Below are 19,536 nucleotides of genomic sequence, written 5' to 3' on the forward strand. Positions count from 1 at the left end.
GCTAGTAAAATAAGTTTATTTATATATACATGGTAGTTGAATTCTGTGGATAAGAAAAATAAGTCATACATCCACATATGTATATATAACATATGTATCTTTGATTACATATATTATATATAATTTTACTTTACAAACAGATTTCTTTCTATATATACGCACACACATTGCTATATTAAATGCAATAGTTAACAGAAATAGAAGGTTAAAAGGTCATACAGCAGCACACTGGGAAATGAATCTCAGAGCAACATTTAACCTGCTTCCTTGTGGTTTGAAGAGTCTTTAAAGAGACACATCCACCAAACTCATGTTAAGTAGGTTCATACAACATTGAGAACACACATTTTTGAAGGCCATCTTAAAAAAAAAAAAAAAGAAATGTAGGAAGAAAGGAAAAAGGTATGATAAAAAGACCACAGCAACAACACGAACATACGAATCAACATTCAAGTTCAATTCCCAATCTGACTATAAGAACATCTATATTGAAAATATACTATCAAACTAATTTTCTTTTAGAGAAAGAGTCAAAGCAGTTATCTTCTCTCCCAACCACTCTCTATTAGGGAAAAAGTGAGAAGCAGCCATCTGTGGAAGCCTCTGTTGCGTCTCTGTGGGTCTGAGCCCTCCTGAGCGTGGACAGGCAAGGGGAGCAGTGGAGGGGAGACTGGAGAATGCGAGCTGGATGGCAAGCCTGTCTGCTGACCCACAGGCAGGTCTGCAACACCAGGGAGGGATATCAGGATGTCTTCTCCTAAGTGATCCACTTTAGCAATCTTGTTTAAGATCACGGGAGGGCTTAGAAAATTACAGCCCCATAATTCAAGGCCTCTTAACATGTTCCTCAGGGGCACAGTGTGATGCCTTTTGAGAAAACAAAGCTGAACCCCAATAAACATTTGATCCTTGAAGGAGAGCAAGCATACCAAAGCTCTGGGGCTAGGATCCACATCTAAACCATCTCTAGAGAAAGGCACGAGTTTTAAAGCAGATGTGGGTGTTGGAGAGGATGCAGGAATGTGCTTAAGGTGGGGGGGGGGGCTTATTTTCCACCAGGGCAAGGCAGTCCTGTTGTTAGCACAGTGGAAGCTCCCTGTCGTGGGATGTTAGGGGGATGTGGCCTTGACGGGATGCCCACGATGTCCTCCACAGGCTCCTGAGGGCTGCATGTTCCTGCCCGCGGTCCTTAACTCAGTTGGAATTACGCTCGACAGCCAATGGTGCCACTGTGCAGGTGCAGGACGTTTATCTGCTGGGGTGGCAAGGTGCTCCCCCTTCCTGCTCTGTGCACAAGTCTACTGCTTCTCCCCTGGTGGCCCACTTGCCTTCACTGGTGTGTACACAGAGGGGGAGGGAAGGGAGTCCCACTGAATCAAGAGGAACCAGAACTTTAAGGAGCATGCAAAGGGCCGTACTCTTGACCAATTTAAAATCGCACCTCTACAGGTCTGTCTCTTCCCTCACCTGCCTGGGGCTGCTGGGACCCCAAGTGCTCAAGGACAGTTATTAAGAGAAGCAATCAATGCAACTGCTTTGCTTAGAAATACCTTTATTTTATAAAGCCACGGATCGTTCTGTAAAGTTTTTTTTAAACCACACTTGTAAAAAAGATGTTGACAATTCTTAGGGGGAGAAAAAGCTGAAAATGTTTCTCATTAAGTCAGGGTTACACAAAGGTTATATTTATAATATATATTTGTATATTTATAATTTAGAGACGAATGGTAGGGAACGGCAAAGCAAGGGTTGCTGCTGTTAGATCTCCGACACTTGATCATTTCCCACAAATAGTGTTTCCTGGCAGAAGGGGTTAACAAGGACCATCCCAGTGTCTCTGTAGTCACCGTTGGCTGGGGAGCGGGGCTCTGAGAGCTGGTCCTGGGAGGAGAGAGGCAGGACATGGGATGATCTCAGAGGGTTTAGGCAGTGGCCATTCATAAAGAAATACACACACGAGGACATTTGTTTCCACATGGGATTGCTTTGGTAAACACCTTTCATCATCTTCACTGCCAGTGTGGAGGCGCAGAGCCCTCTCTTTCTTTCATATTTTTGCAGCAGCTTCTGAACAAGATTTCCTGCTTCCTGAATCACCCCCAGCTCAGGCTGCCAGAGATGGTATTGCTCTCCTTGTAAAAGTCCGAGAGGGCCCACCACGAGTGACATTCAGCATATCTCAGTGCTCTAGTGGGCAAACCCACACTCTCCCTCCTGCCTCTTTCTCACAGATCTTTGGGAGATGTGGCTGCCTTTCTTCCCTCTACCTTCACACCCTACGCTTGCCCACCTCCTTCCTCTCCTACCACCCACCCGGCAGGGCCTTCAAGGGCTCACTCCTCCCCATCCTGAGTCCTCTCAAAACCTGCTTAGAATTATAGCCTCATTTCTTATAGTACTAGATGGTTCTGAGGTGAAAGGACCTGAATCTGTGTGTGACAATGGGTGGTAAGTGAAAAATACAGTCTGTCTCCACAGCCCCAGAAATGGAAAAGCCTACAAATAGGTAATTCACTGATCAGGTCATCTGAATAGCTTTGGCCTCATCCAATAAAGGCTGCAAGCATTTGTGGGCCACTAAATGTCTATACTCAGATTCAGGCCCAGGTATAATTTAGGGGGGAAAAAAAAGTCACAGCTTGTCCTAATTCTCAAACACTGAAGTCTCAGAACCTGCAGGCTACATCAGGGCAAAGACTCAGTAATATGCTGAGGCAGAGCTGGCTTAAGCCAGACTTGCTTAGATGTCTCCACTTGAAGAAGACATAATTAATTCTCTCAAGTTTATTTTTAAGCAAAACATGTATAATTTTTGAGGAGTATATATTGCCTTATGGATAATAAGGAGAGAAAGAAAGAAAGGCCATTTGTCAGTAAAATGACTTTCCAGAAGACGAGAATTTCCATCAATGTCTGGAATTGGTTGAGTGCCCATCTCAGAGGCAGACACAGAGTCAGCCCTCTAAGTAAGGAAAACAAGGCAGCATGTCACTGAGGGGACTACCATTCCCATTCTTCATTGGGCTTTGGGTGGAGCTGTGGAGGGGAATTTTGGAGGATGAGATCTGGTGTGTCGTTTTACAGTTTTGTTTTGTTTTGTTTTTTAATGTTTATTTTGGAGAGGGAGTGTGAGCAGGGGAGGGGCAGAAAGAGAGGGGGATAGAAGATACAAAGTGGGCTCTGTGCTGACAGCAGTGAGCCTGATGCAGGACTCGAACTCATGAACTGTGAGATCACGACCTGAGCCGAAGCTGGCGGCTCAACCAACTGAGCCACCTAGGCTCCCCCTTTATAGTTCTTACAAAGCAAGTGTTCACCATGGGTGAACCATGTGGACACTTTTTGTAGCATAAAAAAGAAAGTTACTTAAGAAATAACAGACAAGAAAGAAGGAAAAAAAAAAAGAAGAAGAAGAGGAGGAAAGGAAGGAAGAGGGGGGGTAAAAAAAGCATGGAAAAATTTCCAGGCACTTTTTCGGCATCACAGTTTTGCCTGTACAGCCTAGATTTGTGCTTTGCTCTTTCGTCAATCCAGAAGGGGAGCAGGGCACCAGAGAAACTTGCTTAGGCAAAGCACTTGGCAGCCACTGGAGCTGGCAGCCTACAGGGCGGGCGGTAAGGGCTGCCCCGGCTGTGGAGTGTGGGGCACCTGCCCTGTGATGGCAAGGCCGCTCTCGGGGTGGTCCACAGTGCCTGGGTGTGCCCAGAGAGCGGGAACAAACTAACACTGCGCTAAGTAAAGCAGAATGAGGGCAGGAGGCCTGCTGGGAGGGAAACAGCCATAAAGCCCGTGCTGAAGCCAAACTGACTTTTTTGCTGCTGGTTCTGCTGCAAACTCCTGACCCTGGGAGGGTGACTGCTGGAGGCAGCCTCTATTAGAGCCTCTGGCTTGTGTCTGATGGCAGCCCAGGTGCCCTGGGCTGGAATGACTAACTGGGACGCTGCACAGGCAGGGCCCTTTCTATAGTAAGCTCACAGGCACAGCCCTTTGGCTTTGGTTTTCATTTATCAGTTTGTAAAGAGACTATGAGAAATTTATTTATTTAAACGTTTTTTAACGTTTATTTATTCATTTTGAGAGAGAGCGAGCGAGCAGGGGAGGGGTGGAGAGGGGGGAGAGAGAAAATCCCAAGCAATCTCTGTGCCTTCAGCACAGCCTGACACGGCGCTCGATCTCATGAACCGTGAGATCATGACTTGAGCCGAAATCAAGAATGGGACACTTAACTGAGTCACCGAGGCACCCCAGGAATATGAGAAATTTAGAGTTCAGGGATTCACAGCCCACATTCAAAGTGTGGCCAGCCCCTCTGCTAACTTAGCCATTTTTCGCTCATTATAATAGTTTTCATTTTTATTTTTTATTGAAGTTTAGTTGACATTCAGTATTATTTTAGTTTTAGGTGTACAACATAGTGATCTGACAATTGTCTGCATGATGAAATGTTCACCACAATGACTGTAGCTACCACTTTTGCTATGCAGGATGTGCACTGACCATACTAAAGGCCACTGCTTTCATGAAGCCTGTCCCTCTGTCCTTCAGTTAAAGTTTTTTATTGAGCGTCCACTGTGTGTTAGGCTTTGGGCTGGGTGATGGATCAATAATGAACAAAACTTGTGGTTCATTCATGTGATAAACATTTACCAAGCACCTAGCAAGTGCTGGGCACTGTTCTAGGTGCTAGGGATAGAGTGGTGAGAAGAACAAACAGGGCTCCTGCCCTCAGGCAGCAGAGACAGATGACAGGCCTGAGTGATAGGGAGAAGTCATTGAGGTGAACATGAGGGGGTGCTGGGGAGGGACAGATGACATTCCAGCAGAGGGGAGAGTCATGCACAGCCCTAGAACAGAATGTAACTTGGTGCCATAAAGAAATGAAAAGAAATCTGGTGTGGCTAGAGCTTAGCAAATGAGAGAGAGAGTGGAGTGACGTGAGGCTGGAGAGCTGGGCCAGGGCCGGGCCAACCTCCCAGGCCCTGTAGATGACTCTGAACTTTAACTTGAGAGCACCAGCTGAGTACATGAGCGATGTGATCACATTTATGTTTGTAAAAGCCCACTCTGGCTGCTGCGGGGGATGGATCTGCAGGGGAAGAGGGCACTGTGTCTCCAGAAGAACTCTTCTTGGCTCTCCCTGCTTTTACTCAGATGTCTGCCATCTTTCTCCTGGACCTTGATTGGTCCCAGCTGGTCTACTTATTTTGAGTCTTTCTTCTGGTCATCCCATCCATTCATCCATCCATTAAACCACCCTTCCTTTCCTTCCTATTCACTCACTACTCACGTATACAGTGCCTTCATCAGACCATTGGCACAATCTTTCTAAAACTAGGCCACACAAAGCTCAAAACTTTCAATGACCCTCCACTGCCCAAGACTAAAGTATGAACTCCATTCAAGCCCATTCAAGCCCATGCCCAACCCATGTACCTTTCGTGATGTGTCCTGGCCTCTGCCCCACCTGTGTGAGTGTAGAAGGAACACCTCAAAGCCTGGCTCTCTCACTGGCCAGACAGGTGTCTGGGCAAACACTTCTTGACCCAGTGTATTCTTTTCCCCCATGATATGCTGTGTCCAGTCCACATCCTCACCTTTACTCAGGCTACTTACTTTGCTGGGAAACCTGTCAAAATCCATTTATCCTTCCGAAACCCCACTGTGAAGGCCTTCTTCTCCTAGGTTTCTATACCTCTGCAACTCTTCTTGTATCTCCCCTAGTTTGTTTGCTTTGGAATGATGTGTGGGGCTCATCATACCTCAACCACATCTTGGAATCTGGGCCCCCTGAGAGCAAGCTCTCATCTTGACAGTTCCCAGGGACTGCCTGCCACAAGCTGGGTCCTCAGTGAATACTTATCGAACCGTTCCCAGAAACTAGAGGTCCCAAGAACAGTGCTTCCCAAACTTTAACATATGTAGAAGACACCTGGGAATTCTTGCTAAAATACAGATTGACCCAGTAGGACTGGGTGGGGCCTGCAGTCTCCTGGTCCAGAGACTACCCTTCAAGGAACAAGACACTGAGAAGCAAGCAGAGGCTCCATAGCTTACTTTGGAGCCTGGGCTTTTCCCTGTGCTGGAGCCAGACCTTTCAGGGGCACCCCTTGGTTTGGGGCTCATTACCTCAGAGGTTTCAAGGGACTGGATCTCCCTTGGTAACTCCACAGCATGCTTGTTGAAGTAGTCCATGGTGATGGCATTGTTCCAGTAGCTCAGATTGTTCTCTGGGTTGGCCGTCTTTTTCTTCCTCCTCAGGCAGCACACTGTCAGCAAGACGGCTGTGGAGAGAGTCCAAGTTAGAGACAGGGGAGGGAGACAACAAGCATGGAGCCAGAGTGCTGAGTGACAGGTGCCAGTCTCCAGGTGGGGCTGTGATGGCCATACAAGCAACCACTTACTCCATCAGTCAATTTGTTTGCTTGTTCGTTCAACAGTTATCTACATACGCTGAATGCCTACTGTGGGCCAGGTTCTGGGAGAGAGAGAATGAAAAAAAAAACCACAAGGCTGCCCTGCATGATAAACATCCCTCCTAGTGTGTATAAGGAGGGATACTCGGGATGAGGGGCAGGGTCACATGATCTATGATAAACAAAATGAATAAATAAGATAAATTCAGATAGCAGTAACTGAAGAAAGAAAATAAAACAGGGTGAAGTGAGAAAGACAATGGACAGGGGTTGGGGAGAGAATGCTTTAGGGTCATCATGTAAGGCTTTCCTGAGGTGACCTTAAAGCTGAGAACAGAATATGGAGAAGGAGCTGGACAAGAGCAGAATGGGGCAGTATGCCCCAGGTAGAGAGAACAGCATGTGCAAAGGGACCGAGGTGGGGACACACTTGATGTGAGTGAAAAGAGTAGCCTGGCTGGAGTGTAGGGGAGTGAGGTAGGAGATGAAGCCAGGGTCATGTCCAGTGACTGCATCCATAGGGCTCACAGGCAAGAGGCCTGGATATAATTTCAGATATCTGTGGGTGCTGCACTGCCACTCCTTGAGTTTGCTCCAAGAAAAGGCCTTGCTCATTTGGTGGAAAGGCTTAGAGAATGGCTGTGTGCTCTCAGTTGCACTGCTGGACTGGTGAGAATTCTCAGCCAGAGTGGGAGTATGGCAGAAAGAGGAACAGGACTTGGTGAACTTTACAAAATGAGCCCTTGAATACCACAGAGGCACTTGATGGTAGAGACTTAGAATAGTATTACTGAGCAGAGGTCTTGGACCCTGATAAAACAGCTGCTCTGGCACCATAATCATCACCTCCACTATCACCAACCTCCTCCTCCTCCTCTTAAAAAAAAAAAAAAAAGAAGCTTCTAACAGTTATATAGTGTTTATGTGTCAGGAAGGTTTCCCAGCACTTTAGAAATATTAATTAATTTAATCTTCCACTTCACTCCATGAGGTACTTTTAGGGTTCCCATTTTGCAGGCAGGAAAACCGAGACTCAGAAAAGTGAAGCGACTTGCCCAAGAGCAAACCCAGACATCTGGACTCCATAGTCTGTGCTCTTAACCATTCATGATTCTGCCTCACAAAGACTGATGCGCAGAAGTCCACACTGCACAAATGGGCCTGATCGGGGCTCTACGCAGCTTGATGTGTGACCCCGTCTGTCCAATCTTTGAGATTTGCAGGGCCCCAGGGAGGAAGGAGTATGTTTGGATTTTGCTTATGAATCAGGTGTGAACAGAGGGCCTTCGGCATGCCAACGGGGAAGGCTTTTGAAGTTGGGGAGGTAAGGTGGCCTGTCCAGGCTCACACAGTGCAACGGGTGATGTTTTGACAAGGGTGACAGTAACCCTCTTGGGGAGAAGCCAGTAAATGAAGACTGGGCATCCCTTGCCCAACTCATCATCACCACAGCCTGTGCAGTGGCTGAAACTCCAGGCCAGGGGTGGGCAGGGCTGCACTTAACATCCTGGAGGTGCCAACCATGTGTGCTCCAGAGGGGACCCCAGGCTGAGCATTCCAGAGGCCGGCACCAAGATAGCAATGACCACCAGGGGGCAGCAGAGTGTCAGCTCTGTTCGCAGCAGCCTGAGGGTTAGCCAGCATCAGGGCGCCTGTACTTGCCAGGGTGTGGGGTACCTGAAAAAGCTGGCACCCACACAGGCTAAGACCACAGGGCCCACCCTGTAGGCCCCTACAGGATGATGTAGGAATTCTGTAACTCTCTTATCTCAACCTGAAAAGGCCTCCAGACAAGACTGAGGTTGGGCAAGTTTCTATTGGTCCAATCTACTTTGACGAGAAAGACTTCTCTAATTTGCTCATTATTCTTCCATGTCCCCTTAAAAAAGTTTTAAAGATATAAAGGAGATTTCTGAATGTTTGAGCTAAAAGGAATTTTAGATTGGCTGGTATAGACTTTTTTAAATTTTGAAAAATTTCCAAATTCAAGTTCTCCTTTCTTCTCTCCCTTCCTTCCAAAGACGGGGGTGGTTGGAGGATGAATGGGGGTGAGGAAGGGGAGCTGCAGAACTCAGCCTGAAAATCTGCTAATTTAGGGACTCTCCTTATTTTACAGATGAGAAGACTGTGGTCCAAAGCATCCAGCTGACTTGCCACAAGTCACAGGTCTGCGAGTGGCAGGGCTGGGGCAAGACCCTAGGTCCTGTGTCCCTTTTTCTGGCATCTTTATTATTCATTGTCACTACCTTTCTACCCTGCTCCTGGAACTGGGATGGTTAAGTGGCCTGAGGGGGGGATTCGAACTGGTGAAACAGAAACCATAAAGAGAGGGTTAGGCTGCAGTGAACTCATGCTGCTAACCTGGGCTGGCACAGGGTGCAGAGTCCAGGTCCTCTGACTCCTAGTCCAGTGCTCCCTCAAGCCCACACTGCCCCTGGCTCCAGAGCCAGGGCCTGTTTAGAATGTGGGACCAGGACCCTGTCTCGATGGGAAGGGCTGGCCTGCTTGCAGGATGGCCTGGGGATTGGAATAGGGGGCTCAGTTCCTAGCTTTCTCTCCTCAAGTGTTGTTAGTGCTCTAGGCCTGACTGTTTCTCTCCAGGAGTTCCCAGTGCCTCTCAAGTGCCATTTCATTTATATAATAGAAGCTGGCCTGAGATAGAAAGAGCTTGGGCTTGGAGTCCACAAGACCTGGGTTGAAGTCTGACTGCTGCACGTTACACTAGGTAAGTCATTTCCTCATACTGACTGCTATGGACTCACAGGGCTGTAATGAGAGCTAGAGATCATGAATGCAAAATGCTGAGCAAACTGCCGGATGCACAGTGGGTGCTTAATTAATGACAGCTTTCTTCTTGTTCTTCCAGTACCCTCCACAAGAGAGATGTAGAAAGAAATACCGGGCTGCATGACTGTTGAGTGGCTCAAGGCCAAGGCACCACCTGTGGTTTAGAACTTTCATTGTTTTGCTGGCCTGACCTTTCATCTAAGAAAGAAAAGTACAGTTCAGATTTATGGAGTCTCTAATACATGCCCAGGGCTGACCTAGGCACTTTATAGTCTGATTTAACCTTCAAAATAGCTCTCTGAGAAAGGTGCTGTTACTCTTCCCCTTTGCACAAGTGGCAACTGAAGCTCATGGAAGTTAACAAATTGATCTTGATCACTCAGGTAATTAATAGAACCTGACCTGAGTCTTTGTGACCCTCAGAGTGATGCTTGTTGTGTGAGATCACCCTGAACATGGCTGGGAACACATCTAAGGCATGTGGAAGCACTTGGTAAAGGACACAACTCTGGGCAAACACAAGCCCATGCTGGCATCTGCCTCTTGAAGGTCCTGAACTAACACAGAGGATGCTAGTCCTATTTTTATAGGTGAGGAAACATTGGACTGACAGTTAAATAACTTGTCCAAGCCCCACAGGTGGCCGGCAGGAGAGCTGGCATGACATCCAGGTATGTTTGAGTCCATGAGTCAAGCTTTTCTGTCACACCAGCCTTCTTCTCCAATGATTTATGCAGCAGAACAGGGGCACCTGGGTGGCTCAGTTGGTTGAGTGTCTGACTCTTGATTTCAGTTCAAGCCATGATTTTGCTGTTTGTTCTTGGGATCGAGCTCCAGGTTGGGCTCCGGGCTGGCAGCATGGAGCCTGCTTGGAATTCTCTCTCTCCTGCTCTCTCTTTACCCCTCCTCTGCTCGCTCTCTCTCAATCTCTCACGTAAAATAAATAAATGAACAGTTTTAAAAAAGTGTTAGAAAGTTAGAAGACAGGGAGGTGTGACATACTTCAGTTTGGGCACTTCGTTTTATAGAGGAGAAGCCTGACACCCTGGAGGGAAGGATTGGTCCAGTGGTGCCGGCCTGAGGGGCCAGACTGTGGACCATCGTTTCCCACCTTTGGGCGTTTGGGAAGGAGGCCAGGCTCAAAACGAGGCTATGGGCCTCAGGAAAGCAGGTTTAGGGGCTGTCTGGCTCCCCATCCTGGTGTGTGGGACTAGAAGGCCCCCAGCAGGAGGTGCTGACTGGGAAGCAGAGATGAGCTGTGAGAACATAGGTATGACACTGTGGTCCAGCTGAAGTGACATCCCCTGGCCCTGAGGCTGCTCCCCACCACCCTGGCTTCAGTTAGCTCATAAGCCCCAAGGAGACAAACCTCCTGGACACACTTCCTTCTCATTCCAATTTATTCTATTCTTCTCATGGAAAGAGTAACTCTGACCCGTGTCTTCTTATGTAATAACTACAAAGTCATTTTGGGCCTATAAAAAACACACACATATATATGTATGTGTGTATGTGTGTGTGTATACACACACACACACACATATTTTATACACACATACACATACATAACTAAATACACACATATACACACATTCAGATTGGACTAACATTCACAGAACAATGAACATAGCCAAGAACTACATGACCACAGGATATTTTATCTTGCTGAACGCTGCACTGATACTCCAGTGGCATTAAGTGCATGTCTGCAAGAAGCCAGAATGCTCTGGGGTGAGGTGCACATGGACCCTCACATATCCGGGGTCAGAGAGAGTTGCTTCCCAGTTCCAGCCAGGCTCAACTTAGATTGGTATGAAAAACATCTGCCGCTGGCCTGTTTTCTGTTCTCACCCTCCAGAAAGGCTTTCATCTTTTTCAGGGAAGCAGAGTAAAGACATTCTCGAGAATAGATGCGTCATGTGCAAGAGATGCCAGGGAGCCTGGCAGAGCCACAAAACTGACCTCCTGATGAAAACCCAGAGCACTGACGGCAGTGCGGGAGGATCAATTCAGTGCCAGGCCCAGAGGGTTCTGGCAGGAGGTAGTGGGCTCTTTGATTCCTGATGGTGGCAGCAGAGACCAACTCAAGAGCCACATGGCTCCCCTGCCCCAGTCAATTGTGGCCTGGATCCAATCAGTTTCAGTTCTCAGCATATCTGAAACCCTGTGTGGCTGTCTCTGGCATGTCTCAGGAGACAAAGCATTTCTCAGCTGTGGCACATCTAGCCTTCCAGCCATTGGGCGGAGCTTTCAATTTGGAAGGGCTGGTGTAATTGATGACATCCCTTCTTGCGCAGGCCTGAGATTTGCTATGATCACCCCCTGCTTCCAACAGAAGTAGAGGATTCACCCACCTGCCTAGCAACCCTGGCCACCTGAAGTCTGGCTTCTGGTGGATGGAGAAAAGCAGGAACAAGACCAGGGCTGGTCTGAAAAGCCAGGTGTGAGGAAATCTAGGCACACACTTTGTTACCAACCTAGACTGCCTGAAATATCTGGCAAACTGGCAAAGACCCATCTTTGAGGGCAGCAGAGTGAACTTTAGGATAAATGCAGCCACTGGAAGAGGTCTGCTTGTCTAATGACTGGAGTGGGATTAGGCTATGAAAACAGCTGGGATATTTGTTCATCTGTGCTCTGAAAGAGCATGGTATTCTGCAGCTGGACAAATATTCTATCTTGATGTCCCTTGCATCAGGGCCTTCACAGGGCCCCAGAGGACCCACAGGAGTTGGGGCCACGACTAAGGGCAGGGAGCCCTATGTGGAGGCAGCCAGGGCTAAGGCAGGGACCTTAGGAGTGAGAGGTTAGGGGACCCTCCCATGTGGACGACGGAAATGCAAGACAGATGCTAAAGAAGTGGAGTCTGGTTCCAAGAGGCTGCAAGAGTCCACTTTGAACAAAGACTCATATCTTCCTTTACGAAGTGGTATGTTCGGTCCCAGCACCTGAAGGCTCTTTTCAGACTGCCGAAGCATTCTCTGGGTGCGGTTCTAGGCTATGTATTTGCTACTACCTTAGTTGACATTATTATGCATGGTTTAGGCAGCCATGGGTTTTCTGGCTTTGCAGTAAGATCTGATCTAATTTCAAACTCACACATGTAAAAAGGGCTGTAGAGTCTTTTCAGAACTATAAAACACAGGTGGGTGTGGCCTGTGGGGTGCAGGCTGGATCTACTCTGTGCTGTCCAAACCAGGCAAAGAGAAAGGCCCAGGTGGGGAGAGGGCTCTGGGAGCTGGGGAAGGGAGCCACATCACATATATCAATTCCCTAATGCTTGGCATAGTGCTTGGCACACAACGGGCACTTGGGAAATATTGTGTTGAATCAAACAGATTCTACCACCGGATTTGGGCTGACTTATGTGAGCTAGGACCCTGGAAAAGTCACTTCACCTGGTGACTTATTCCCTCCCTGTAAAGTGTGTTCCTTGCATAGCATGTTTATGTTTTTGTTTTTGTTTTAATCCCTCTGGCTAGTCTGTTTTAAGGATGGAATGATTTTTTTTAAATGGCCATTTATTTTTGAGACAGAGAGAGAGAGAGAGAGTGCACAGGAAGGGCAGAGAGCCCAATGTGGGGCTTGAACCTATAAACCATGAGAGCATGACCTGAGCTAAAGCTGGACACTTAATCAACTGAGCCACCCAGGTGCCCCAAGGATGGAATCATTAAAAATAATGGGAACTCACTTTGTAAACTAAAGCCTCTAGAGACATGTAAAGAATAGAAAACTAGAAAGCTGTTTCTAATGTGGTTACTTCTCAAATATGACCATTATTAATAATTTATTGGCTAACAGTGCTACTTTTTCTCATTATCATTCTTCTGTTTCAGAAGTGGGCAATCAGTTTTAAGAATTCATTTGTATTTCCATGAAAGACAATAAAGCCACTTAATGAAAGAATAAAATATGCAATCGGCAAACATTTTCACTTTTCCTGAATTGGGTCCTTGAGCAGAAATAGGCCGCCCACTTTTGACATGGAAAGTTTGCTTTGCTTATCAACTAGAAGGAAAAAAAAGCTGGGAGAGGTGGCTTCTGGAAAGAATCCAGAATCTAGATTTTAAAAGATCTTATTGGTACAATGCCAAGCAGAAATTATGTTCATGTTAAAGGCACACACCCCCTGTACTAATGTTCAAATGACCCATGGGTTGAGGAAAGGCTAGGAGAGCTGGCTTAAAAGCCTCCTCTGTGGAAAGTTTCTGGGGTTTCATTCCTCTTGAGATCAGGATGAGCCCATGGTGTGATGTGACGGTACCACCAACAGAGCCGATGCCAGTGTTGGCTTCCTGAATGTGACCGAAATGTCCAGAACAAAGGAGCGACCATCTGCTCTCCTCTGCCATGACTGGGCATGTGAAATGCTGTGCTTCCTTCTAGGAGAGCAGGGATAAACTGGTGGCCATCCAGAGTGGTAGACAAGGGGGAAGTGCCAGGGCAATTTGGCCCTACAAAGAGACTTGAATGAATAGTAATGAGCAACTTGGGAAAAGAAAGGCTGCCCTTGAGTGCCATTTCAAATGTTTTAGGGATTGGTAGATGGACTGGTTTTGTGTGGTTTCAGAGGACATGGCTTAGGACCACAGAGTGGAAATTACAAAGAGGCAAATGTCAGGCTCCCAAGAGAGTTGGGTAACAACCTGAGGGGGTCATAGGAGAATGGGATGTCCAATGAATGAGGAGCACAGGGGGTTTCTCACCCCTAGAAGGGTTCAGAAGGAGGCCAGATGATAACTGTTATGGGTGAGCTGAAGCTAAGATCAGTGAGGATTCCTGTGAGGTTATCAGAGAAACTCTAAGAATCTAGGATCAAATACATGGCAAAGACATAAAAGGAAGCCCTAAGGTTCTGAGTGATTATGTTAGGTTCTATATGGAGACATCAGGGAGAAGGTCTCCTGAATTCTCATTAAAGTAATGACAGGGAGCAGCAAGGAGGTGCTGGTGGCCTGGGGAGAGCCCTTCTCCACCAGTACCAGTGGAAGCAATGATGGGATCTACATCGTTATCTAGCTCATACCACCCATGAACAAATAAAACCAGGGAAGAGAGAGAGAAGAGCTAAATTTACATGTAACTCTCAAGGCTCAATTTAGCTATAGGAACTGCTTTTGCCAAGGCTGATAGAAATCCCTGCAAGATCAAAGCTTCATTTCTTCTTTTTTGGAGAAAGAGAGAGAGAGGAGGAGGAGAAGAGATGAGGGATGGGAGAAAAGGCAGGCAGAAAGATGGATATGAAGTGGGAGAGGAAGGTGAAGGCTTTGCTACTTGGAGGTTGTACGTTTAGAAGTGCCAACATTCACCTACGGTGTCTTGGTGCCATGTCACTGTAGCCATTAGCAGGCTGCCCTCCAGGGTGAGTGTGGCAGGGTGGTGTCATGACAAGAGCACTGGGTGGGAAGACAGTCCCTTCCCAGGTCTGTCTCTCGCTTAACTTTGGGCTCCTGAGTGAGCCATGGGACCTCTCTAGCTTGGTGTTCCTTTCTAAAAAATGCGGTCAGACTGGACTACTTGGAAGGTTCTCCCCAACTCTTGGGAGCTTTGTCTTTATGATCAGTTAGCATCTGAGCCATAGCCTGGCAGAGCAGAGGACTAGGGGTAGAGATAACCCATGATTCTTGTCCTGCCACCTGGTTTCCTGTAACTCTGGGAAGTTTTGCAGCCTACTGGGTGGGGACTGTCCAACTCTAGGGCAAAGGAACTCTGGGGACCGACAAGTTGATGTGGTAGAGGGAGAGGAGGGAGAGAGGGAGGAGTAGGGAGTGGGTGAGGCACTTACAGCAGGAGGAGATGGGCACACTGATGGCCAGGATCACCCAGGCGATGTCCATCTTGCTCAGGCAGATGGTGGCTCTGTGCTGGGGTTTGTCCCCTTCAGCCACATGGGAGATATTCCCTGCTGTTCCAGGCTTCCAGGTCCCAGCAGGAACCAGGCGGTTGAGGAAGTTTCCTGTGGCCGTGGACACCACTGTGGAGAGAGGACTGGGCACCCTGTTGGTCATGGTGGGGGTGGCTGTAGCCTCCTCCTTGGCTTGGAAAACAGTGCTTTCTGAGCCCCCGGTGGGGTGGGCTGGGGCCTGCGAGGTTGAGGATGTTCCCTGAGGAATCCCCTTGGAAGGGGCTGAGACACTGGCATTGAAGGCAGCCTGGGTGGGCCCCGCGGTGGCTGTGAAGACCCCAGAGCTGGTAGATGGAGGTCTGTCGGTGCCAGGGGTGACAGTAAGCCAGGAGTCACTGTGGCTGGGGCCATCCTGTGGGTCACCGCGGGGGCGCTGAGAAGGCACTGGGGCAGGTTGTGGGCTGGCAGGGGCACCTGAGGCTACTGTGGTGTCCGGCTCCCCTCCTTGGCTGGTGAAAGTGGAACCACCCCCCTGATCTGCTCTGCTAAGGCCTGGCTTGTCCTCTGCAGGCACAAGGGGGTTGGTGGGTGGTGCCCACGAGGTCCTGCTGGGCGCCATGGTTGTGGTCACTGTCTGGGGCTGTGGTGAGGAAGAAGAACCCCAGAGTGGGTTCCTGGGGGTGAGGGTGGAGGGGTCAGATTCTACAGACCCTGTAAAGTTGCCTTTGTAGATCTGAAAGATCTTCCCTAGGGGCCGCTTCTGCCCCAGATGTGTGGAGCTCTGATTTCGTCCCCGCTGGCCTTCCTTCCTCCCAGAGTGGCCACTGGGTGCAGGCAGGACAGAGCGTGATGAACTGCCGGCCCCCTTTCGGGAAGAGCCTGGGGGCCTGGGAGGCCTGCGCGTGGTAGCCCGGGTGGGTGCTGTGGTGGGACGGCTGCTGGCTCCTGTTGGCTTTGTCAGCAGGATGGTGGGTGCAGCTTCTCCCTGGGGGCGGCCCTCTGAGGGGGAGGATGTGGTTGCCATGGCAGTAGGAAGGGGCCCTGTGGGCAGTGGGTCTTCAGAATGTGGGGTGGTTGCTGTCGCCATAATGGTGGAGATGGTGTTTGTAGGAGGGTGTCCATCTGGATGGGGTGCTGTCATTGCCATGGGAGCTGCAGCCTGTGAGGAGGGTCCATCAGGATAGGGGGTCAGTGTCACCACAGAAGTGGGTGCAGTTGCCATGGATGAGTGTCTGGTAGAGCTGAGGGATTCTGTCACCATGGTGCCTGGGGTGGTGCCTGAGGGGAGGACCTGAAGAGATTCTCTGGGAGATGGTTCCTGGGTGGCAAATACCAGTGCTTCGGTCAGTGCCAAGATCAGGAGGAAGCCTTGAGAGGAAGACAGAGAGAAGAGGTGAAATGCCTGGGGAATAGCTCAGAGTCTGGACCTTCCTTACCCATGAACCTGTAAAGCTCTGGGAACTCAAAGGAAACGTTGGGAGCATTCCGGAGGCCCACACTGCCATCCTGACCCTCATCAGATACAAGATCATGTGAAGTTGGGCAGGTCTATTAGGTAGGTGCTACCCAGCACTGTTGGGGAGAGGCAGCTAAGCTAGTCAGGACCATCCTTTGCTGAGTGCCTGTGAAACGCCATCAGCCCTCCACCCAAAAGCAGCTTCTGAGAACAGGCTGGGCTGGGTGTAGGAAGAAGGCCTGTGGCCTCTGAGTGTCTGCTACCCCTCTGCAGCCAGAGGGTGGTCAAGGCCAGGTTGATCAAAGGGAAGCTGGCAGCTCTATATGGAATGCTTACATAAGCAGAGCTGACCAACTCTCATGCCCTTTCTGAATCTTCCATTTATGGACTAGACAAAGGCAGAAATGGTCAGAAATGCTCTCTTTCTTCAGACCCACTCACCAGGCAAGTAGGGAGGGTCTCTAGACCTCTCCAGAGGACAAAAAATGAACAGGGCAGTCTCTGGCTCTGGGTGAGCTCAAAGAAATCCACAAACAATCCTAAAGCAAGGCAGCGACATCTCAGTGCCATACAAGAGCAACAGGCAGAGGGGGACAAGGGTCCAGAGGGTGACCAGATCTGGTGCCCATACAGCACTTAGCACAGAGCCTAAAAGAGATGCACACTGTGAACACCAGCTGGTTTTGTGGTTCTCATTAATGTTAACTGCTTTTCCTGTGGTGTTCATGTGGCTGAACTCTCTGTGGAAAATCACTTGTGATGCCCAGCCTTTTGAGTAGGAGGACGCCTTTTGAGCATTAAAAGAAAATCATGAGTTTTGCATGATGATCAGCGTGTATGCTTTTGGCTCATTGAGAAAATGCACAAGGACAAAAACCTATAAATTTAAAAATACTTCTAAATGTATGTGGATTTTATGAATCATAATAGCATGTGCCACATTTTACAAATAACACACCACATATAAATGTGAGACATAGGATCTGTTCAGATTATAAACTGGAAGACTGGTCACCCCAATAGAATACATGGGCTGAGAAGAACTGGTCTCCACTGCTGAGGTGTGGCCTGACAGACTTCTAAGGTCTGATTCTGACCTGTGAACTCCTCCTTATTCTTATGAAACCCCTCCTGGTCACTCTCATGCCCTTCCTTCAGCTCTGCTGGCCACACAGACAATGGTAGAGATCTGTCACTATCTGGTAACTCTCTGGAAGCTGCCCTCCCCCACCAGATTCAAGCAAGACAAATGGCCAAAACAGGGGCCCCAGCAGTGATTTCTGTATGTGTGGGACAGTCAGCAAAGCTGCTGACGGGAAGACAGGGGCCCTGGTGAGCTTTCAGAAACAGAAGGGGAGATCATCTCCTGGCATTCCTTTGAAAGGAGGCCCGGGATCACCACTGAGGCCACCTCCGACTTATGTGGAGTGGGGAAGAGTCTGAGCACGGACCTGCTCCCCGTACTCTGCACTTCTAAATTAGTAGGTGGAAGGAGGCCAAGGGACTGCAGATTGAACGGACTGTAGCACATACAGTCTCTAGGACCAACAGTTTGTCCTAAGCGACATATTTTTTTTTCTAAACTTTCATTGGTGACCTAAACCATGTAACAACTGTAAGCTCTGTTTGTTCAAGTCAATCCTAAAAACTGTTTACAGAGCACCTGCTCTGACCCAGTCTCTCACGCTCGATTTAATCCTCACAACCACTCGACAGGGCAGGAAATTGAGATTTCAGGTAGATTAACTAACATGTTCAAAGTCCCACAGTAGCCACAGTATATGAAACCGACTATATCTAAGATGCCTGCTTTTCCTGGTCAGACACACCAGTGATGCAGGAGGAGGAAGCGGCTGACAGGAAGTTGCTGTGCCACGGTGCTCTGATGGGTTCAGGGTTTTTCTAACTCCTGTCTTGCAGTCAAACACCACAGGGACAAACTGTTCTTATGGCTGGGGGTCTTGACCTCGGATGTTTTGAGAGACATTCCCTTATGAGCCTCATAAGTTTACTCATAAGTTCCTTGGTTCAATATAAGTGTTAAAGATTGAATTGTTTCCCCCAAATTCATATGTTGAAGCTCTAACCCCTAGCACCTCAGAATGTCACTGTATTTGGTGACAGGGCCTTTAAAGGGGGTTATTAAGTTAAATGAGGCCATTAGGGGTGGTCCCTAATCCAACTTGACTGGTGTCTTCATAAGAGGAGATTAAGACACACAGAGTGATGCAGACATGATTGTGCACAGAGGAAAGGCCATGTGAGGACATGGTGAGAAGGTGGCCATCTTCAAGTCAAAGGGAGAGGTCTTATCAGAAACCAATCCTGTCAGTACCTTGATCCTGGTCTTCTAGCCTCTAGAACTGTAAGAAAATAAATTTGTGTTGTTTAAGCACCCCAGCCTGTGATACTTTGTTACAGCAGCCTGAGCTAAGACAGGTGTCTTATCTTACATTACAGATATCTCAGAAACAGGAAAGGGAGAGACCAGGGCTTGTCTGAAAGTAGCTTATTTTGGGAAGTGATCCAAGGGGACAACCATGGGGGTCTGAGATGAGTTAAATAGAGAAAATAAATCTGAGCGTAGGTTATGAGTTGATCATGGTGAGCAACTCCTATTTCCTGGGGACCTCTGAGGGGCTGAGTAGACCGCACCTCAAACTGAGTGAGAAGAGCACTCACTTACCCAGCAGCTCCCGTCTCCACTGGTCCAGGGCTGCCCCCCAGGTGCTCATCCCTCTGTACTTCCTCACTCCTGCACGAGGCCCACAGCCCATGTGGCTGAATAAGAGAAGCCCTGGGCAGAGGGGCTATCAGGGAATGTCTGTGCCCAGCTGGTGGCTGGAGTGACAGCTGGAATTAAAATTAAGGGCCCAGAGGAGTCCTGGGGTCGAACACCAGATGTGTTGGAGACAATCAGAAACCAGAGACCAAGGACATGGCAGTCTTTTGGCAGCAGCACCAAGGGCAGTGCAAAGCTTTCAGAGACCCTGAATGATCCCAGTGACAGGCCTGGGAGTGGGAGAGGAGCC

General features: G+C 48.6%; 1 protein-coding gene across 3 annotated transcripts in view; it reads right to left on the reverse strand.

Annotated features, from left to right (window-relative positions):
- TMEM108 (transmembrane protein 108) overlaps positions 1-19,536 on the reverse strand; it is a 360,169-nt gene continuing 340,633 nt past the window's right edge. For all 3 annotated transcript variants that reach the window (XM_049628818.1, XM_049628819.1, XM_049628817.1), the window contains 3 exons: positions 14,989-16,416; positions 6,127-6,281; positions 1-1,881 (listed from right to left, as the gene is read on the reverse strand). In XM_049628818.1, coding sequence (XP_049484775.1) covers positions 1,759-1,881; positions 6,127-6,281; positions 14,989-16,416 — 1,706 coding nt within the window. In that variant the 3' untranslated portion in view covers positions 1-1,758. The remainder of the gene's footprint in view (positions 1,882-6,126; positions 6,282-14,988; positions 16,417-19,536) is intronic.

This window comes from Panthera uncia, chromosome C2 (assembly GCF_023721935.1).
Source record: "Panthera uncia isolate 11264 chromosome C2, Puncia_PCG_1.0, whole genome shotgun sequence".
NCBI lineage: Eukaryota > Metazoa > Chordata > Mammalia > Carnivora > Felidae > Panthera > Panthera uncia.